The sequence below is a fragment of the Anoplopoma fimbria genome, chromosome 8 (genome assembly GCF_027596085.1).
Source record: "Anoplopoma fimbria isolate UVic2021 breed Golden Eagle Sablefish chromosome 8, Afim_UVic_2022, whole genome shotgun sequence".
NCBI classification, from domain to species: domain Eukaryota; kingdom Metazoa; phylum Chordata; class Actinopteri; order Perciformes; family Anoplopomatidae; genus Anoplopoma; species Anoplopoma fimbria.
In genome coordinates, this window is record NC_072456.1 from 17,874,678 (window position 1) to 17,897,970 (window position 23,293).

General features: G+C 39.5%; 1 protein-coding gene across 1 annotated transcript in view; it reads right to left on the reverse strand.

Moving 5' to 3' along the window:
* Positions 1 to 8,694: 8,694 nt before the first annotated feature.
* The window catches only part of pex5la (peroxisomal biogenesis factor 5-like a), a 41,340-nt gene continuing 26,741 nt past the window's right edge, over positions 8,695 to 23,293 (reverse strand). The window contains exons 8-15 of the mRNA XM_054602652.1: positions 22,869 to 22,985; positions 20,049 to 20,192; positions 18,064 to 18,134; positions 16,154 to 16,346; positions 14,629 to 14,640; positions 12,861 to 13,028; positions 10,272 to 10,429; positions 8,695 to 8,956 (exon numbers count right to left, since the gene is read on the reverse strand). Coding sequence (XP_054458627.1) covers positions 8,755 to 8,956; positions 10,272 to 10,429; positions 12,861 to 13,028; positions 14,629 to 14,640; positions 16,154 to 16,346; positions 18,064 to 18,134; positions 20,049 to 20,192; positions 22,869 to 22,985 — 1,065 coding nt within the window. The 3' untranslated portion in view covers positions 8,695 to 8,754. The remainder of the gene's footprint in view (positions 8,957 to 10,271; positions 10,430 to 12,860; positions 13,029 to 14,628; positions 14,641 to 16,153; positions 16,347 to 18,063; positions 18,135 to 20,048; positions 20,193 to 22,868; positions 22,986 to 23,293) is intronic.

Genomic DNA, 23,293 nt, shown 5'->3' on the forward strand with positions numbered 1-23,293 from the left:
CACACTGGAAACGATGGAAATAACCTTTCAGACCAGCTGCTCGCCTTAACGTGATGTCATTCAGGAGCAACCAGGAACCCTGGTCAAAAAGGGAAAGCAATGTGCTGTTTGTGCATTTGTGTTATGTTGTGCTTTAAATGTATATTTCAGTATTTATGTTTAAGAAAAGACATTTTCTTGGCAGTGTAGGTGCAGAGGGATGTGTGCAATTTCCACATCTGTATTCAAAATAATGTCACATATCAAATCTCATTGTTCCTCCTCTATGCCTTCTGCTACTGTGCCAGTATTTTCAAAGTGGTACATTTTATAAATGTATATTGAAATGGCTTCACTGCCAGCCCTGAAATGCTCTGAAACTGCAAACAACAAACGAGAAATCACTGCTTCTGGTGGCTTTGCATTTTACTTTTAAATAAAAAAAAAAAACAGGTGTGAACAAGACTGTAGTTAAAAATACAGCATCACTGGTTGAGTAACGACTCAGACCTGCTCCAGTTCTACCTGGAGATGACATACAAGTTTGTACCTTTTAACGAGAAGCAATCTGAGGTCAACTGGCTGAGAGCTCCAGAAAGAAGTATTTTCCTTCCAAGAAAGCACTTTTTGACTAAATCAAGTCATGTTTTGCAGCTGATGGAGTTGGATTTTTTTATTCTCCAGTGATAAGCAATTGAATGTGATATCTTCAATTTCAACTTCAGAGCTGCTGAACCTGTACATCCTTAAAGTGGCCATTAGTCTACTAAGAGATTACAGCATTACATATAGTTGATGTCTAAAATAAGCAAAGCTGTACTTATTCTAAGATTGTTGTCAAATCATAAGTGCAGTGAGCTTCTTTATTACTTCCCCAAATTGCAAGATATTTCCACAGTAGGCAAAACCTTAACTCTCAGCTGCAGCTGGTCCAGTTTACTTCCTTTATCACTCTTGACAGTTTCAGACTGCGACCCAAAAGATAAAGTGAATGTTTTTTTCTTCACCTCTTGCCACTTTTTACAGGTCAGTTTTCACGTCTAAAGCAATATATGCAACTACAACCAAATCTACTCCTGAACCTGCTGTAAGATAACAGCTGTTCTCTGACCGGTATCTCTTGTACTAACGGATGTGGTGCAGTGCTGAATGTATGACTTCATGGTGCTCACAACAACCAAAACCTCCTGCTCAGCTTTAAACTCTGAAACCACAGTAGGACTGGCCCTTTGCAGTTTATAAGTAACCTTATGCTGGATTAACCACAGACTCTGTTCTCTTCACATTTATCTACACAGTATGTTCAAAATGTACCGGACAGATTCAACGTAGACATTATGTGGTTGTTTGTCAGATATAAGTGAATTTGCAGCCTCTGACTGAATTTTGTTTCATCTGTTGCATCTCAACAGGGCAGAGTAATATTACAAAGTGTTGGTATTTCTTTCAGTGGCACAAACACTCAATTCCAGTTTGGTGACCTGGAATTGGAGTTAAAGGGGAATTCTGCTGAAAATGATTTCCAAACGTTAAGACATTCTGCAAAAGTCATTGCCTTCTTCAAGGCGAAATTTGCCACCTTTTATGAGGATGTCCAATCAATGCTGATGGTAGTTATAGTCCACTGAAGAAATTGATTCCTTAATGACCGAGAAAGCTTTAAAAAACTTAAAATACAACTGGTCACCTTCTGAATTCAAGTTTCTCTAGGACAGGATTACTCGTCTTTTTAGTTCATCATAAAACACACATCATTCAAATTGAACAGAAAACAAAAAAACTCACCAAACGTGTTGATTAGTCTTTCCACTGTTTCAATAACTAGTAGCTCTGGTTTGGTCAAAATAAGTCCTTCATTCACAGAGTAAGATGTGAAAATAAATTAATTAAAAAATTGGCTGATTTCAATTTTTATAGTAATTTTTCCTCATATTCAAGGAGAGAACAATTCCTTGATAAACTGACATTTCCTAAGAGGGCGGAAAGAAACAAATGGAGACACTGCATATCTGATAAACATCAGAAACGGGAAGATGGAGAAGGAATAGAAAAAATGTCTTTCAACAATCTCCATTATGGTTATAAAACAGTCATAGGAATGTATTTCTTTGAGGGTTAATATCTTTACAGACAAAAAAATCTTCATAGATGCTTTGAGATAAATTCAAATTTTACAGATTAAATCAGAATTTCAGCGGTGCTCCCCTTTAACAACCCTGTCCCGAGCAGGACTTTGGTATTATTATATATATCATATATATATATGATATATATCTCATCTTCATCAGATATAACTTGATCAACCGCTGCAGTGCTCATTGTCTATGCAGCGGGGAGTTCTAAAAGCTCTCTCTATGCAAGTCTTGTGTTTCTGCCGTTCTTCCTATAAAAAGTGATTTTTATTTTAGTCAGAAACCAAATGTATCCTGTCAAAGCCTGGTCTGAAATCAGTGTTTCTGCTCTTCATCATCAGTGGATGGGCGAACTTGTATTCTTGCTTAATGATGATTACTCATTATTGTTTTCAGATATTCTGTGCAATTAATTTATTTCCCTGCACCTTTAGTGCCCCCCCCCTTACAAACACACACATGCACATCTTCCCGTCAACGTTATCGTTTTTGTATTTTGTCTTTTTGTTTCAGCTTTCCCTCCAGCTCGGTCTCTTCCATTCTTTTTAAATTAAAACGGTTCAGTTTGTCCCAAAAAGGCTTATTTAACTTTCACTGTCAGCTTGTGCACTAGACGTTGACATTTAGTCATTTGGATTGTAAAAGTGTACTTTTGTGAGTTGTATTCTCTTTTTTTCATTTAACTAAATGTAAAAAAAAAAAAAAAAAAAGGTTCTTCACCTGTTTTTACTCCGTTGCCTTTTTGCAAACATGTTTGTGCCAATTCTGTAGCTACAAAGATTTCCTGAAGGGATTATTTTAAGTTGACTTTTGTAATGTATGCGTTCATCAAAATGTGGCTTAAGTGTACGTGAATAGAGTCATGACAGTATACTCACTGGCACTGTTTACTTACAATGTTTGGATAATTTAATAAACTACACCTTTGTTGAGTCTTGGCCTCTATAACAATGAACAAGAAGCTGCAGTACAAGTGTTTTCTGTTGGAAAATAAAGACACAAGAGCATAGAATTTATAACAACAATTTATTTTAAAAGATTACTTTCATATCGTATGTTTTAAAGGTGCTAATGCTTTCCTTGTGATTATACAGGGAGAGTAATATGCATTATAGTAGGTGTTTCAATAAGTTATTCATACTGTATATAAAGTATATAATTTCTAAGTTCATTCATCAAAATATCATTTTATTCATACATATCTGATTCATAACAAACTGCCTTTGTACACATGTTGAATTAAAGGAGTGAAGAATAAATGTACACAACATGTACTGATAACCTTTATGAACCCCAACCAATGATGCTGCTAATAACATTTTATAGTGTGAGATCTTGATATCTACTGCAGAAGACTAAACATATCTATACATTGATAGTATCACACTCACAAAGCGTTATAAATATGGAGAGTTCATTGTGTCTGTATGCCTTAAAAAGTCTTTAAAATTTTACTCAATTTCTCTTTAAAATTGAATTCAGTTTCCTTAAAAATAGAAGATAATAAAAAGTCCTAGTCTGACTTAAGTATTTAATATTTTTGATATTTCTGTAGCCTGCTGAAAGCAGAAATGTTTATATATTATCATTATAAATTATTATTATATACTGCTGGGAAGTACTGTAAAAATGTAATAAAATAATTTAAGGCCATATTGTCCTTTCCATATTAGAATTATAATGCATTTTGGTGTTAAATTTGACTTGTCTCTGAACTTAGATCAAATTAAATAAATCATACTATGATTAAATACAGACGAATACAGTAAAATAACCATGAAACACTGAAATTAAATTATTTATTTAGAAAAGTCTCTATAAAATGTGAAGCGAGTTTATTGCAGATCAATTTAATTGATCATTCCAGATTTTTTTTCAAAGTGTTCTTTTTCTCCAAAATCTGTTTTTCTTTCACAACACCACTTTCAACAATGACTTTTTAGTTTCATAATGCTACGTTTCATCTCAAAGTCTCTTCAGGTCAGAGCAAGTCATGCGTTTGGTTGTGGGTTTTGAGCAGACAGCCAAACACATTACACAATCAAATACAATAAAATATAAATACTACTGTAAACCGTTAATACACTCTATTGGGGAAAATGCATAATAATAAGATTAGTTTCTGGATTATTTCACATATTATTTAATGGTTAAATATATATGTCTGTATTTATTCATGATTAATATGATTATTTATTTCAAAATGCTCTGTTATTTAAGTAATTTTTAACACCTTGGGTCTCCATAAGTCATGCATTAAGGTCAAAGCTGTGTAAACATAGCACTGAACATATTAATATCATTGATTTAAATGTTGTTCTGTTCTGTTTACATGGGTATCCAGAACTAATGGAGCTGAAATGCTTTCCAGAATGTTACATGTGATATTAATGAAATAACTATTTATAGTTTACAGTCACTTTATGAATGTGTGCATGACAATGTACTGATATGATGTTAACTATGATCAAATGTCAACACTAAAAGGCAGATGGTGACAGCAGACAGCTAGCTCTACTGGCTGGGGTTACTTAAAGTGTTACCAGTACATTTGTAGTCATTTGTAAAAGCCATAATTACAAAATGTCTACTGAATATAACTAGGATTAGCCAGTTGTAGCAAGTATTTAAGCTCAAGCATGTGCACGTTCGAAAGAGATTTAATGTATTTCATCTCACACTCGTTTCTCTGCTCGTGCCGTGCACACTTGCTTGTTCTATGCAAGAAAACCACCTTGTGTTGAATATATACTGAATATACACGTCAGTTTTTGTCAAGGATGCAAATTTTAAAAGTGCACTGTAAAAATATTGCAAGGAAACCTCATGATAAACTTCATTTTTCTACGTTAGTGGGAGCGAAAAAACACTTTCATGTATTTCATGCATACAAACGAAACAACAGCATTAAAAAAAAATGAATGTAGAGGATCTAGCATGCGATCAACCTCTGTCTGTTCCTCACGAGCATGCTTTAAGCTAGGTCAGATCACCTGAGAAGGTACAGTAGGTAGGTTCTACAAAAAGAAATCTGTCACCAGACACCTTAACTCAATGCTCTGCACTATGATGTACACAGTAGAAGTTTAGATTTTAAGCTAGCCATTTAAAGATTTTCTTTAAAAAAATACATTTCTCATTTTTCAACACAACTATAGTATCTTAAAATGCAAAAAAAAATTCAAATGCCTACAACCTCATAAGAAAACTAGAGTTGTTTTGGAAATCACAACTTAGCAGACATCTTGTTTTGCAGTTCTACAACACACGGTTGACAGAAAAGACAGCTGGGAGGACCAGGGACAGAATATGAGTTCATATTTAAAAACGTAGGGATACTGGCCTGAAGAATAATCCCCATGTCTCTCAACAATATGTCATGGAACTATTGGAGATTGGGTTTATGTTTTATGGAGAGTGTGTTGAAGCTGTGGAGTCTGATCTCAAATGCAACACCAATAGGGACAGTGCTCAGCATGCTGGACCAACTTGCTCCTAGCCAGCAGCGTTAGCATGTAGGCTACACAAGAAAAGCCTGAGGAGGAGGTCAACAGAAGCAAACACTTGGCTGACACAAATGTACAGTGGGAGCCCTCTAAAATTGTCTATATGTAACTGTGCAGCTCTAACAAATAGCCCCAAGCAGAACTAAGAGTCTACAGCCAACATGCTTATGTTTAGCAGCTATAATGTTTAGTACCGCGGAGACTGATGAAAAGGTCGTTAGTATGGCAGGTATTCAGCCATAATCCAAAGCATCGAACACATTTAGATTCTGACCTGATGGTGATGTTGGATTATGATGGGGATCACCAAATTCATCTGAGGGGGGCAAGAATCTCTGTAGCAAATTTCCAACAGTCAGCATGAGTCATCCCCTGGGGAACATGAGTTTCGGTACCAAATGTCATGGCGATCCATCAAACAGCTGTTCAGATATTTCAATCTGAACCATAGTGGTGCGCCGACAGATCGACACTTTGAAACTATAAAGCCGTGCTGCTAGCGTGGCTGAAAATAAACTTATTTAGTAATTGAATGATAATGAAATATTCAACAGGATATCACTGATGGACCACTGGATATCTCCCGTATTATTTCAGATAAAAAATCCACACTTCCAATTTTTTCATCATAATAAAATCTCTGAATAAATCTGTGTGTGCACTTCTGATTTTCCCTCATTGCCTTTGCCATTGTGCAGTCCGCTGTCAGCCCCCCCTCCGATGCAGATTGTTAGCAGCGTGCACATATGTGCTGTGTCTCACTGGGCTCCTCTGCTTCCTTGATCTATTAAACATCATGGTTGGCCACAGAGACTTTGCCAATATTTTTTTAAGTGTCTGAAGTATCTGCAGTAGCTACTCATCTTTTTCAGCCTGAAATATCATCTTACTCTTTATGTTGAATGTGCAAGTGGATAACATATTAATGTGACCGGCTGGACAACAGTAACCAGTTGTGCACTTAAAAAGTTTTCTTCTCAAAGTGCATCTAAAGTGAAAGAGAACATATGTGGTGGCAAGTGAAATAAAACTTATATCTGATAGCAAAGCTTGATCTACTGTATGTCAGTGAACTTATGGGGTGCAAAGTCGTATCGCTACACCAAAGGGTTCTAAAACATGACGGCTACACTTAAGGAGGACGCTGTATGTGTATCGACCATGTTTCTCTCTTGAGAAAAAGCATCCCCAGCTTCCTAATGAAACACTTCTACTCATACAGAGCGTGACATCAAAGCTGTACAGTTCAGATGATGAATGTCTCTCGTACTGGTCTCTGGTTTCCCCTGATAGCGCTCTTTCAAAGCACAGAATCACCACTTCCCTTTTGGCCCACCGAGGCAAACAGGGACAAACTGCAAAATTCAGAATGGCAACATAAAACATGACCTTTTGCATAGGATCCGAGAATAAAAACCTACTTCTCTGCTGCACACCCAGACTGGGGACACGCCTGTTAAACACCAAGGTGCTGAGCTATACAGAACAGCAGATTATCTATAATTTACTCTCCTGTGATGTTCACCTCACAGGGTGACTTTCAAACAAGCAACAGTGAGAAGAGAAGCCCCCAAAAAAGCATGTTTTAAAGCTTTGCTTACGTGGTGGTGCAGAGGAATTATCTGGAACTAGAAGGGCACACTGATAGCACAGACCTCAGCCAAGGCCGTTTCTATAAGTGAAAAATGATGTGTGTATCTGCCACGGGATTTGGATTCTGCTCCAAAATGTATCAGTTCTTCCTTGGTCCATGCTATTGCCTTCCACAAAGTTCCATGAAAACCGGTCCAGTAGTTTTTTTTCACCATTCAATCATGTGTTTTTATGGATTCACAATAACTTAATGTTTCCATGTGAGTTGAAGTTAACAAGTAGCTTTTGAAATCTGTGCGTCATTCTGCCAAAGCTTACATAAATATGTAAATCATGCATGACGGCTGAGGCAGACGAATTTAATTAAATGTATGAGCCTCGGTGCCTGTGGAGGCGCAGCGAAGATACAAATGACTGCATTAAGAAATAACCCCAAGCTTTCTTAGGTCTTGGCTTGCAGCTACACATCTATTACTTGTAATGTTAGTACACTGTATTGAAATTAATACAGTGAAGAAAATGTGATTATGATGTGTAAATCAAATGTGAGGGCTACTAAAGCCATCCCAGAAGAGTAACGAGACATTTTTAGACCTGTTAAAACTTTTGTTTTGTTGTAGAAAGTTTCCACACTTATAAAGGATTTGCGGTTTACTGATGCCCAGCTTCTGTGTGTGTTTCTCCAACCAGTCGGCAGAAAGGGAACAAAGAGAAGCTAGGAGCTGAAAATGCTTAGTGTGTTCTCGTTGCCATAAAAAATTGTATAAATAGAAATATTGTTGTTGGCATGCATTTGAGTAAGGCCTTACAACCTGGCTTGCACATTCCACTTTGGTTGAGGAAGATCTGTTTGTCTGGTGCAAAGGGAAAACTTCTAAAAGTATGTTAATTTTAAACAAGAACCCATCTATGAAAACGCTTATTCATGCAGTATCATTAGTCTACATAGCAAGAGGATGAAAATAAGCGATGGAACAGAATTTGGAGCTCCAGGTCATTTGGTGCAGTCTTTATCAGTTGCTCACTGAATCCATCCTTCAGGAGGGTGAGGCAGTCTTGAGTGTTTGAAAGTAATTGGATAACAAACCTTTTCATTTCTTTCTCAAAACCTCATCTTTTCTCTGCAAACAGTATGTGAGGGGTTCCTGTGTGGGATTCTCAAACCGTCTGCCGGCCCGTCTCTTCTGGCTCAGCTCTGTTCCACTGGATGAGTCAGTTTTTAATTGATGTGTTCTCTAAGGCATTGCTCGTACAATCTTTGCCCGTCCTTGTGCTCTTCAGGGAAATCACAAATTGCAGTGCAAATCCATCACAAAGCAGTTACTTCAAGCACTTGGAAGAACCTGTCCTCAGAACTGCTCCAAGTACTTGGGGGAAAAATATGACAACTGTAGTTAATTTCGACGTGCATAAAAAAACGACACTATTGTCTTTAACATCAGATCCAATCCATTCTGATGTGTGCACTTTGGGCTTTTGGCTGTTGGGTAGAAATTGAAGGAAAAGTGAAAGGGGAGATGCTATTGTCACTACCTCACTATTCCTCAAATGTCTAGGTTGAAGGCCCGCATGAGAAGATCCAGGTCCCCAATATTTGCAGCCTGGAAGAGTTCGGGCTGGTCCATCATGGATAAAGCTATCCTCAGCGCAGCCCAGATGTTCCCAGACATCACCTGATGGGACTGCTGGCGACTCCGGCTCTTCCTCTGAAGACTTAAGGCGGTCAGGAAGTTACTGGCCGCCTCTCTGAGGGAGCAACAATAAAAAGGAATCAGTTTGGTTTAGGGTATGCCTTGTGGGTTGAGGTGATTTTGCAATGGGTGATCCTGTAAAGGTCATGAACAACCATGGTACACAACTGTTGATTTGCCTTATTTGGACTGATTGGATATCCTCTTATTTTGTGCTGGCCTTAGAAGGAGTGAACTAAAGGAACCAGCATATATTTAAAGGGGGCAGAACCTTTAAATATAGGCCGGTGATCTCACATCATATGTGCAATTTGACCAATATGATAAACATTTTTTCTGGAAATACATGTTGTTGTTAGGTTTAGTTTTAGCAACATTCACCAAATTTGGTTCACTTTATTTAGTTGAGGTAATCTATGTCGAACACACCCTTTTGCTCCACTCATTTGCTAACTAAACGTTTACTCTGCACACCACTACAGTGGTAAATTAAATGGCTGCCTTTGGGCGCGGAAAAATTAATAAGATAGCTACAGGTTGAGAGGAGGACGACCCGCTCAGCGCCCTGAGCCACAACCACACTGTGGTTGCCTATATATCATTTGATAAGACAGCTAACATTACTTCATTAGCTAGCTAGCTAGCTAGGCTGCTAACGGCCCCATCATGTCACTCTTGGATAGTTTAAAGTAGTTATAACTCTTAACGTTAGTCGGTTAGCATCAACCGTTTATTGTGCTAACAAGCTAATGACATCTTATGTGCTGTGGATGTTTGTGCGCTTGGTTGCTATGGTAACTAGTTGGCTAGTTGTACTGCTCAGACATGCTGGCTACTAGCATCATTTTTAATAGCATTATTTGTTTTTAGAAGTTTGTTTGTTGTCTAGCAACTTCAGAATGAGTCTGTAATGTTTTTAATTAAGGTCGCTAACCTAGTTGTGAAATATGAATACTCATGTTTGGGTATGAAAGTCAACATTAAGTTTGTATTTATGTGCTGCTGACAGTCATCTTATCTGCTCATCACAATAGATAATAATTCAGGGCTTTCCTTAGAGCTGCAACAATTAGTTGATAAGCAATCATGTTTTTGCAAATTTCCCGCTGTGGGACTAATAAAGGATTATCTTATCTTATTTTAATCATTATTTCATTTTTTTCCTTAGACAAACATTGCTCGGTTGAAGCCTCTTCAATGTTAGCTTTGATTCAGATATTTGTGTATATTTGTTGCATTGTTGAAAGGTCTTAGCCTACTGATGCATAACTGGTGGTTTGCTAAGCTTAGATCTATTCATCTCACTTCACTTGATTGTATTTTCTCACCAATGGCCTGAAGTACCATTCTTATAGTCCCAGGTCACTCACCTGTGTGCCCCCAGGTTAATACAACTGATGCCCAAGTTGTAGCGGGACCTAATGAACCCCGGTTGCAGCTCTAGGGCTCGCGTATAAGCCTCCACTGCTTCCTCACTCCGGTCCCCGTTCGCCAGTGTGGCCCCCAGGCGGTTCCACAACAAGTAGTCCTGTACGGAGGGCATGTGGTGGTGTTGGTTGAGTGATAAGCAATGTCAAATGGTGAATATGAAAAATGTGTTTTTTAATGAAGTTGACTGTGACGTTGTTTATTACACGCTGTCAGGGTTGATAAAGTTGTTTCCACATGAATATTCCTGCTTGTATTTAATAAGTAAGCACACTGGCGAATTCCTTTCTGCCTGCATTAAAAACTAATCAGCAACATCTCTTCAGTTATCTTTAACTCTTAAATGCTTTCCATCTCTGAAAGACCTGATTAAGCAGCTGACAGTGAATTTAACAGGAAAGTGCGAGAGAAATGGAGCTGAATAATCTGCTACTGCTACACAACATTCAGCCTTGTATATGGAGACACAGCAGTGTGCGTGTGAAACATCATTCTGTTTTTTAATTTTTTTTATGCACAAATAACAAGGAAGTGTTTGGATAGTTATACAGCTCCCTGCTAAGCAGTAACCTAACAAGGGTATTTTAAGGAGAGTTGAGTTACATCACACTGTGTCTTTGCTGATGTTTCCCACCTGCAGGTAGACAGTCACATACAGAGGTCATGGTCTGCTACAGTATAGGGGTCCTTCATCTTTGGCTAAGCCTAGCAGCGGGATATAATTATCTCCCTTTGTGTTCAGAGCTTTTTTTTTCCAGCAGGGGAGCAGGCATTACCAAGTCAAATGTGGGGAGGCTGGATTTAACAGTGAGTAATAGTCTAGCCGGCCTGGGACAGTGCTGGGAGGACAGAGACTGATTTGCGTGAAGGAGATGCAGAGATTTGGGGAAAGTTTGTGGTTGTAATTAAATGTTTATTTTGTTGTTGTGTATGAAATTTGTGTCAAAGTCTTGTTTCAGTTTTCTGCGTAAATGTGTGTGTGTGTGTGTGTGCACTAGATCTGGCTCTACTCTGAGAGCAAATGTGTGCCAGTCCAGAGTTCATGAGGCCAGATTTGGCAGCCCCTTGCTTCACATATTGCTGTGACAGTCTGATGTGCTTGGTTGCATCCGTTTGCATGAGCTCTCCCTTGATTTTTGTGGCTCCATCTCTCCGAGGATTTGTACAAGCTTGAGGGCTTTGGTTGTATGTGTTTGCATGGGAACATGTGTTGTGTGACAGATCATGGTTTCAAGTGTGGGCTTAAGTGTCGTGTGTGTGTGTGTGTGTGTGTGTGTGTGTGTGTGTGTGTGTGTGTGTGTGTGTGTGTGTGTGTGTGTGTGTGTGTGTGTGTGTGTGTGTGTGTTTTTGCAGATCTTTGGTACTGAATGTATTTCTCAGAGTCAGTTTAATAAGTTTAATCATTTAGTGTCCAACAGACCAAACATAATAGGTTTGTTAATTATAATTAATTATTATTAATATTGCATATTTCGTTGCTCTATTACTACAAAGTAAAACAAAATGCAACAGCCATAATATCTCAGTAAAATAATTTAAGCTTGCATGCGGAACCCCCAAGATCACGCTGTTTATCACAAATCCTGTATTTAATTTCTGTATTTGATATATGGAAGTCTAATATATTCACAATGTACTATGGGAAATAAAAAATGTCCTCATTGTAATGAGCATAACAAGTAGTTTGTGTAAGTCAAAATAGCTCATACATGGAACAGTATTATGATTAGTCTCATCAGTGAATTGTGATTTGGCATGATAATATTGCATGTACTGTAAGTACTGTTGCAGAACAGCAGTCGTAGTTTCTGTTTTTATTACCATCATTATTGCAATAATATAGAAGGAAATCTTATTTCTGTAATTACTGAAATAACAGATGGTGCTGGAAAAATGTTGGCGAGGATCACACATTTGTGTATGACAACCTATCAATAGGAAAACCAACCAGCATCCTCTGATTTCTAATTTAGTCAAATGTATCCGCTGTGAATATTTGATTGAGCCTCTGATCATCCATAAAAAGTGTTTCATGAAAGGTGCAGAGTTTACATCATTGGCACAACTGAGTGCCAGCTGGAGTCAACCAGCTGTCGGACATGTTGTCTCGGCAAGGAAACCAGTGCATCCATGTGTTCACCAAGCACAGCTTACAGTGAGCTAGTCAGGCTGGACATCTCTGCCAGTGAGACCCCAGTATGGACTGAACAGCATCAAGAATCTCCCCGTATATTTAGAATTTTGTTGTATTAAAATACACTGTATTTCTCAATATGTCAGTATACTTGATGCTTGTTCCATAAGTGATGGCAAAAAAGGGAACAAATTATGATCAAATTATGTGTTTATTTTAAGATGCAGATTTGAATTTATTTGCCTTTTTACATTTACAAATTAGGTCATTTGCATTTTGCACTTGCATCTTTTGCATTTTGTATCTCTGCCTCTGACAAGTGTTTGTGCAACTACAGCTCCAGTCTTTCTAATTTGCATGTTTCCACATTTTGTGTGTGTGGTTGTGTGTGTCCTACCTCCGGCCGCACTGACAGGGCCGTATTGAAGGCCTCCACAGCTTTGTTAAACTCTCCACTGAGGTTGTAGAGCACTCCGAGGCCAGTCTGCAAATCCGGGTCGATGCTGTCAGAGTTGTGCTGAACTGCTTCCAGGAAGAGCTCCTTGACCTCGGGGAGCAGGGAGCTGTGGACACACACACACACACACACACACACACACACACACACACACACACACACACACACACACACACACACACACACACACACACACACACACACACACACACACACACACACACACACACACACACACACACACACACACACACACACACACACACACACACACACACACACACACACACACACCTAAGGATTAAAGTGACTTAAGGCTGCTGAGTGAGCGCTCTTAAGATCTCAGAGCTATGATGTGCACTGTACTGCATGTCAACTTATATACAGAATGTAAGAAAAGGAGACAGAGAGGGAGATTGACAGGAGGGTAAATGGAAGAGAAAGTGAGAGAAGAAGAAGAGAGAAATAAGAGAAGGGAAAATGCAAAGCTAGTTGAGTAAAAGGACCAATAGCATCGGGTTATGTTTGGTTCAGATTATTTGAATCATGTCCTCAGTGTTGGCTGGAGACGTCGCTGTATCAGAAATTGAGTAGTTGATAGCAATACCAGAGAAATTCCACGATTCTTGATACCTACAATTCAAATGATTAGGAAATAATTGATTGTATTTGCTTTAATTAAAAAAAAACTTGTATCATAACGCATACTATTTTTTATTGGATAGAGTTTGAATGCATCATAATTTCACTCAAAGGAACCTCCGTTTACGTTTACTGTCAGCGAAGGGGGCCTCAAATCCATTGTTGTGATTGTAGACGCAAAGAGGACCCGCAAGGTATCCATTTTTTCAGTGTAAAACGGCTAAAAAAGTGCAGCTTTTGGAATGATGCAGCGTGCACTTCATCTCATGTGACAATGAACAGATGGCATATAATGTTTTTTCCACTCAGAGCTTTACGCTCCGTCCCACTGACTATTTAACTTGCTTCGTCCAAGGATGTCACAACGTCTGGTTGAAAGGTCAGCCAAATTGATACAGACAAATCGACAGTAAAGCCACTGTGAAAGATTTATGGTGCTAGAAATCCATTTATCTTTGTTTTGACTTGCTTATTTTAGTCAGTAAGACTTACGACTACAACATCATCATCAGCGTAAGCGTGCAGGATTTGGGCCAAACCCCTTAAGCAGCTTAGATAAAAGGATGCAAGTGGCAAGGCTGGTGTTTTCCACACGTTTTTAGACACAACATGTGAACGGCCCCTTATTTAGCCGATCGACTGTGCAGCCCACCGGCCTTTAACAGCTAACATTACTACCTCCTGCCGATTTCAACACTGTTATGTGATTTATATTGTAGCATTATCAAGGAAAACATAGGGTTCATCCCCTGGACAAGTTGTTAGCGAGTTTACAATCAAGTATCGGTTCTTGTGACATCCTTAGTGTTGGCAGAAGAAGTAGTTTAGTGTGGTATTTGGAAGCCTTGTCGTTTTTTACTATTTTTCATAAGCTGATGAAATGAATAGATGACGAAATATGTCTATATATTTAGTTTTTTATTTTATGTATATGATAAGGGAAGTTATTTAATTTGCTATTCACATTGTTTGTTTGGTGTTCTGGCCAAAGCAGTGAAGCAGCCAAAATATATACGACAGGAAATGAGGGAAGAGAGAGATGGGCAGTAAGAGTCGCTGAACAAATGTGAACTGGGGACTCTGCGCTTTATCCCACATGACACTAGGACCACCACCCAGAATACATTTTTATCACTCTTTAAGAAAACAACAAGTTATCGTACTGTTTTATTGATTGCTTTCAGCCATATTGGTGCTGTGTAGCATTACTACTAATGCAAACCGAATCTTTTCTGCTGTTTCTACTTTAAAGGTTTTCCACTGGAAAAGTGGGGAATGATTTTATTTTGATTATGTTAGAGGAAGTGCAATGTTGGAGGGGGGAGAACTGCAAAGATGAGTGTAAAGAGGGATGGCGTAAGGAGCAGATAAGAAAAGGATGATTTGCATACATTAGAGGCGAGACCACTAATTGGGATGTACCTGTATCTCTTGACATTGAATAGACGATTAATGATTTGATAAAGTTCTGCTCTACCTTTGGGAGCAGAATTAAGCTTTTTCAGTCTGATATACCTAACAGCCTCCTTTTTCACTGGCTTAAGATAGCGCAGACGGTTTGCCTTCTAAAATGTCAAAGAAATAGATCATAATCCTGAGTGAAGTCTAGAGAGAATGAAGAACACAGACATCAGTCTGTATCAGTCCTTCATCCTTTGTCCGCCTCCCTCTGCTGATGTGATTCACCGCCTGCAGGTTCCTCTGGTAGGCGGAGGAGGGGCGGCTTTTGCTCAACCAGCAGATAAGTTTACAAGAATTTGCCCAATTTAAGATACATGGCAAACTAAACTCAACAGTTAGACTCCATGCAGACAACTTTTGTTTTAGCTTGTGTAGCCTGGGGTTACATTGCATCTATACTTTATGAAGGTAATTAACTGATAACATGGCGGCTCAGTAGTCTTCACTAAGATGTCAACAATTTTTTTTTACTCCTTGTGAGCACCAGCGCATTATCAATTTACTCCTTTTATTATTCCCTTCATATAAAAACCCAGGACACATAAACTGGAACACATGTCAGACCCTCGAGTGTTGAAGTACACCTATTGTTTAAATGGCTAAACACGCCACCAAAAGCGTTATGAGGCGTGTCAAACTGCTTTGACGCTCCTGCTTCGACCTTGTTCTGATTCTGGAGCGTAAAATGACCACACCGGTTTGTGTGCTCTCTTCATAACATTGTCTCTACCCAGCCAAAGATTGTTATTGATGTAAGATAAGCTTTCCTCTGTAAAACCGTTTTAGAACTGAAAGTGGACTGAGTGTTTTTGAAGTCCCAAGATCTCCAACAGAGGGATACGTCACCAGTTTTGGCACCAGTTGTCAATGACTCTGAACTGTTAGATAAGGTAAAACTTTAAGTTTGTTATTTTAATATCAGTCTTTTTGTTTGGACACTGGACATTTTTTAACAAAAACATGTGCCAGATAAAGAAGTTAAAAATGTCCTTTCTGAGCAGACTTGTTTCAAGTTCAGATTATAAAACCTATAAATACAGCTCAATCATCTATTCTAAAGTATAGTTGTTGTTGAACCCTGCCTATTCAGTCTTAATACTCCACCTTTCGTGTCTGCCCACGTTGAGAACCGTAGACATCCTGCGTTGGGAGTTTGGGGATCCCATCAGGTGGGTCTTGCCCTTCAACAGGTGCTTGTACTTTGGATTGTGTCGCAGCCAGCGGAGGAGGGCCTCGCAGGCATCATTTCGCATTCCAGTGTTGGTCAGGCTCACTGCCAGACCCATGAGGGCAGGGAGGTTGTTTGGGTGGAGTTCCAAGCACCTGGATGGAGACAGGACCCGGGCATGGGAGAGAAGAGATGGTGTAAGGTGTGCACTTCAAAGGAAAATCTAGATTTGACAGGCATTAATTGGGACAGGCCAAAGCAAGGGAACATCAGGTTGGGGCTAATGATTTCTGGATGGATGAGCTGTACTCCTCCTGCTCTGCTCTCATGCAGAGGACAAGGTTTGCATGCTGCCCTCAGCAGCAGGCTGAGATGATTTGCATCAGGTTTGCATTTGGTAAAAAGAAATTGGGAAAACTTGGGATTTGTACCAGGGCGAGTTTGTAGCGGGTGCTTAAATTATATCACCGGTTATATAATTCGGACAACTGCCACTAAGATCTACGCTGGCTTTTGTAATTGAAAAGGGGAGAAGAAGCTTGTTGACAGGCCAAAACAAGATTTAGCTTTCATCGAAATGATTTTCAAGACAGATTTGCTACAACTGATGCAACAACTTCCTTAAAACCCTGATAATCTCAGTCAAACCAAATTATTTCAATCCCCCACTGCTAATGTGGCAGTGGGGGATTACATAAACTTTGGTGAAGGGAATTCAAATCCACTGCACACGTTCAAGGATGTGTTTTTTTCTTGTGCAACATGTGTACCATACGTACAAGGTGTGAAAATGGAAAGATAAATTAAATGAATCCATGCCAAGTCCAATGTGATCAGACAACCATGTTATCCAGGGAAATGTCCCAGATTTAGCAGATTTGTTTGTGAACAGAACTGGCTGTCCATTAAAAAAACTCAACATAACCACACATCAGTCACATTTGTGCCTCCTCAGTTACCCACATTACTTCAGAACATGTTTCAGAGACAAAGCTCACATGTTAGCATCAAAAGTGAAGCACAAAATAACCCAAACTAAGCAAAACTAGACATCAGCCAAACAAAAATGATTATTTCCAATATTTGGCAATATTTAATGGTGTGGTAAAAACATTTCTATTCTCACTCTGTACCCAAACAGTCCCCTCACAGATGGAGCTATTACATAATAAACAAACTCAATGCACACCATGCAATCAATCTGAAATCTGAATACTGTTTCGGAATATGCATGAGTCTATTGGTTTAAGTGAGATTCTTACAGGAACTGAAAAATAAATTATTCACATCCTTTGTCATCCCGTTTACGTAGACACAGCAATTACATTTTTTTTAATGTATTTCCCATTAGTATTTTTATTTCACACAATTAGACAATCTATATAGTCCTTGGATGCTATTTTTTGGGATGGCTGTCTCCTGTGTTTTCAGTTGACTCGTCAGTGTTCACACTCTCAGATAGGTGCCATTTCTGGCTTCAGCAGTGTTATGAATGAAAGTGGGCCACCTCCCATTGAGGACCCATACCCTGGCTCTGTGCAATCACCATCCATGTGGGGTGTCTCTATTTTAGGAATAAAAGTCGCAGAATGTTTCCTGCCACATCTCCAGTTGGTAAAGTAAAACAGTAAAGAAAAACAGTGATGCCCTTTTTCCTTGGAGAAATACATTTGACATCAGAATTTCGAGTTCTCTTGGTGCCAAAAAGTTCATTGAAACCTCTCAGGCGAATTTCATTTGAAGAGCTTCATCTTTTAATATTTCTAGAGAGTCCCACTTACAAACATATGGTGTCTCCGAGCAATAACAACTGACAGTCTGTTAGTTGATTTCTGATTCTAAATGAAGTTTGTTGCAGTTGTTTCTCCTTACCTCTGGAGGGAGACGATTGCTGCCTGCTCATTCTCATTTTCCGCCTGCGTTGTCCCCAACACTTGCCAAGCCTGCGGGGAAACAAAACACAGGTTACAGTAAACAGAGGGATGGAAACCTGGACTCCATAGCCAGTATTCTCTAGAGAATGAAACAGTTACAGTATCTCAGCACCGTCTGTCTCGCTCAATGAGGGAGATCCAGCACAGAGCGAATGATGCCAGTGTTTCCAACACGTCAACACAGAGGAGCTGCAGTGCTTTTAAACATTCAGAACTACTTCAAATGTAAAACTTTCACAAGGTCAACAAGGGCACATGCAATTATGATTAAAACTTATGTGCAGAATTATTTTTTTTACCTTGGAGGGTTGTCCTTAGGTACTCTTAGATATTAAACCAGCCGAGCAATAGAAAGCCACCTTTTATTCAATGAGGCTATCAGTGAAGACTTGCTGACATACTTCTCTATCTCTTTAAAAAAAAGTGGAGTTATAATTTAAGTGATGAGCTCCTCATTTATTCACAGATGAATGATAAGTATTTAACAGAAATTCTTCAAGTACTGTTCTGAAGATTAATTCATCATTCAAAATATTTGAATTTGAAGATTTTTGGACAAATAAACTAATGGAAGACTTCAAATCACTCTTTCCCTCTAACTTTTTTACTAACTTTAACATTAGCCACATTATTTAACCAAGTAGGACTGTGCTGCCCAGCGGCTGCTTACAGCTAAATATACATAGCTCTCCTGCCGATTTCATAATGGATTTTTTGTTCACAATGAAGCAGTTTCCCGTAAGAAACATGGTGCACAAGAGAGTTTAACCACAGGCGTGTAGTACTAGTTTGCACATGTGCAGTACCGATTGAGCAGGATAAATAGATCAGGTAGCAAGTTACATGTGTTGTTGTTACCGTTGCAGCATAAATGAGCTGATAAATCATATGATAGCATCATATTAAATCAGGGAATAGACTTGCATACTCAACGATACCCAATCCGACATATTAGGCTGCATTGGAGTTATTTTGCGACACTGGTATCGGAACAGATTTCATTTACAATATTATAAAAAAGAGAGAAGCAGCAAATCCTCACACTGGAGAAGTTCAATCACGCAAATGTTTTGGCATTTTTGCTTGAAACATAACTTAAATTATTCATGATTAATGGAAAGTACCCTTGATCAGCACAAGAGGGCACACAATGATATAACTAACCCTTAAATCCAAGATGTAAGATTATGAGACTGCTCCTCTGTGTCTGTGCCTGTAAGGGCACACTTAATAACCTGTTCTAGGGCTAATCTTCGTAGATGCATTTTTTTTTTCGGTCGAAATTATTTCTGAATGATTCAGAGGTCTTCACAGTGGGGCAATAAGCCACTAAGCGCCCTGGGAGAAATTTTGGAATCGTATTAGTTCCATACACCGTGGGATAATCCTCTCCTCGGAATAACTGGCACATTTCTATATTCCAGGGGATTCTGAAAGTACTTTGTATGAAGGCTTTGCTCTTTCAGTCTGCAAAGAGGTCACTTCTTTAGAAACGGGGAGAACACAAAGGAGAAAGACCTGCGGAATTAGCCATTATTCAGCTCACTGGCCTAAAGGAACTTCTCATCACGAGTATGGACAATGTGAATATTTTTGCTACAGAAAACAACTCTTTTAACAAGAGGAAAAAAATCCTATGCCCTCTACAGGCAAACATTTTGTACCCTGTGGGTGCTGCCTTCTAAATCTGCTTCACACAGCCTGTGTGGTCAATAATGTGTTCTTCCTCTCCAGATTCCCTCAATAGAAGGTGGAGTAATTTGGGTTGTAGTCAGCCATCAGTTTGAGCTGAAAGGACTACAGTTTTGTTGACAATCTATGCTGTAAAATTATCTCAATCCCCCAGCTGTAAATATGAATGTATCCACGGTTAACTTGCCTTATTAACTATGGAAAAAATCAGTGTGTGCTTAATGAATTCACCTCTGAATCCTGAGGGTCCTGCAAGACAGCTCCTTCCAGCAAAAGCACGGCGTTTTGCAAGTCTCCCTCTCGAGACTTCTTTTGTCCCTCTTCAAATGCGTTAGGCAAGTCTTTATAAGGATTATCTGTGTGGAAGTAGTAGCCCTGTCAGCAAGAAGAAGAACAAAATAGGGACAGTGGCAATGTCAGTTTCTCTTTCTTCCATATTCAAATGCAAACCAAGGCGACTGTCCTGTGCAGTTGTATACTGAAGCAAAGCTCCAGCAGCAGGAATTGATCTTTTCTGCCTCACATCAAACCTGGGCTGAGCTTCCCGGGATTTGACAGTTCTCTTTAAATGTTACACTTTGCATTTTCAAACCGAGATTACCCCGGTGTGTTGTTGACTGCTTCTGAAGCGTGATGACTTTGAAACAGCTTTTTTCTTTAAGAACTAGTTCTGCACTGGGATCAATCAGGAGGCCCAGAGGTCTGATCTCGTATGAGTTCATTATATAAGAAGGTCACTTGTTAAAGTATACTGCTCAGCCATATGCTCTGTCCTCAGAGACTCATAAACAGGACTTTATATCATAAGTGGTGATGCCATATGCATAGGATAGAATATAGGCTATATTATCCCATGCAATATTCCTTTTCCAAAATGTTCTACATGTATTAAAGAAGTAATAATACTGACTTGAATTCATTGGTAAGCTTTTAAACAAGGCAGCTATGCACATTTTTGGCTCTGAATGACAGAAAACACGTTTATAACTCAGAAGGCTCTATAATGCTTTCAACCAAATAAAACATCAACGGCTAAGGAGAAAGGAGACATTTCCACACCCAACATCAGTGTTTAAAGGTATAGTTTGACATTTTGGAAGTCTCTTTTTATTTTTGGCAGAGAGTTAGATTAGAGGATCAATAATACTGTCATCTCCTCTCATGTCATGTATTAAGTATGAAGGTAGGGCTTGGAGATAATCATATTAGCTTAGCATAAGTACTGGAAACAGGGGGAAACAGCTAGCAAAAGGAATGCAGACACATTTTTGTTGTCTTGTATGATTTGTAATCATCAGCTTTACATAAATTAAATGTAAGAGCGATTACAAACATTAATAGGAATATCTTTCACCTCTTGTATTTTTCATACATAATAAAACACTTGCTGATCTTCCTCCAAGACAGTTTATTACTCCCACACTTGTCCTGGTACTTGAAGAGTTGTAGCATTCAGCCTTTTCACTAACAAATAGCCTGAACTGTGAACAAACTGCACACTAGGTTCACAGCAATGACGTTACTGCTAATCCATATTCACTGGCTTACATAAACCCATCTCTTCTCCTAACCCGGAAAACATGTTAACTTTCTAGTAAACAAAACCTCAAGTGCGCTGTGCACCTGTTCTCCCCTCCCACCTCCTTTTGAAATTTGATCTCTTTCAAGCTGCTGGCCTCGGCTCTGTGGTAAACTGACACGACACATAAATGTAATCTTATTTGCGGATCTCTACAATCACAATTACCCACCAGTAACAATAAAAGACAGACATTTGATCTAATTTGTTTAACCCCCAGTCTCAGCTGGTTGACTGGCAACCTCACAGTGACAATTCATTTGTTTTTAAATCTGTGTGTGTGTGTGTGTGTGTGTGTGTGTGTGTGTGTGTGTATTAAACAAACAAGGTAGAATTTTTTAATTTGTGAGCTTAAGGAGTTTGATTAAACATCTTACTATAGCTGCTTCCCGCCTGCTTCCAGTAGTTATGCTAAGCTAGGTCAATCACTTCCTGGTTGGAGCTCTATGATACAGACATAGATGATATCGATCTTATCATCTAACTCTCTGCAAGAAAGGGAACAAGTTCATATCCCTACATTTTGAACTATTCCTTTTAGTTTCGAAAGAATAGGCAAATAGTGTCACAGTTCTTCCTCCATACTGTCAGCAGCTCCATACTCCCTGTCACTCTGTCTCACTCACCTAATTGGCTCACTCTGTTCACCTGCCTGTCACTCTCTCTCAGTTCACTCCGGTCACTCCCAGTTCCACTTCCAGCTCACAGCCCAGCCCAGCCCCCTCTCTCTCACCACACTCTCCCTCACTCACCTAATCAGCCTCATGCAGTGCACCTGTCTGCCACACCCACCTCGTTAACACAATCCCTCTCACCTGCTCACTCTGCTGCACCCACACCCTGCAGTATTTAAACCCCAGTCAGTCACACACTCGCTACCAGATAGTTCGTTGCATTTATGTCAGACCTTCCAGCAATTTCCTGTGGACTGATTTCCCGTTGCTGACCCTGCCTGCCTGTCTGGACTTCCTTCCCTTGCCCATACCCCGGTCAACGACTCAGCCTTCTGTCCCCTACCACCGGATTCCCCTACCTTGCCTTTGCCCTGGTTAACCACCTTAGCCTTCTGTCCCCGACCACGAGTTTAGCCTCCGCTTCCTCTGGTTTCCGTCTGCCTGATCCCCTGCCTGTTTCCCAATGTGAGTCTGACCCTGCCTGTCTGTCTGCTGTGTGCTCAGCTTTAAATAAAGCTCCAGAACTTTATCTGTCTCCTGGTCGTACTGCTTTTGGGTCCACACCACATCCGTGACAAATGGGGCTAATTGTGTGCTCTATCCATTGAAGTCCCACTTTGGGGTTATTCTTGGTTCAGGTGTATTTCTACACAAGTGTTATTTTAAAAGTACAGTAGACATACTTTATGATTTTTTTCCAAATGCTGGGTAACTGATTTTACAATTAAACTCAAGACAGTATATCTTGACATCATTGTCATCAAGACAGATTTCTGTACATGCTGTAATGATAGTGACCTTCTCATGTGGAGACACAGAAGAGGGAATCTGTGCCTGCTCGTTTTCAGTCAGCCAGTTCCGCCGGGCGAGCTCTTCCCACTCCGCCTGCATCTTATCCCAGAATTCGGTATCTGACTACAGACATCAGAGAGAGGGGGGGGCACAGGGGGAGGAAGGAGGGTGGATAGATGAGGGAGGGGGAGAAGGAGGGCGAGGAAAAAGGGAGGGAATGAGCGATTAGTGCACAGTAGAATAACAGCTTCTGTAATTTCCTGTCATTCTACTGTTGGAAATGTCACGTCTGGCTCACTGGCTGTAACGTATGTACCTCCACCTGTGATGACTCATCACATTTCCAATTCAGGCCAGAGCTTATAATGAAAAACAAATGTATGGCCCCACCACAGAAAATCAATACACAAGATTAAAACCAATACTTACAC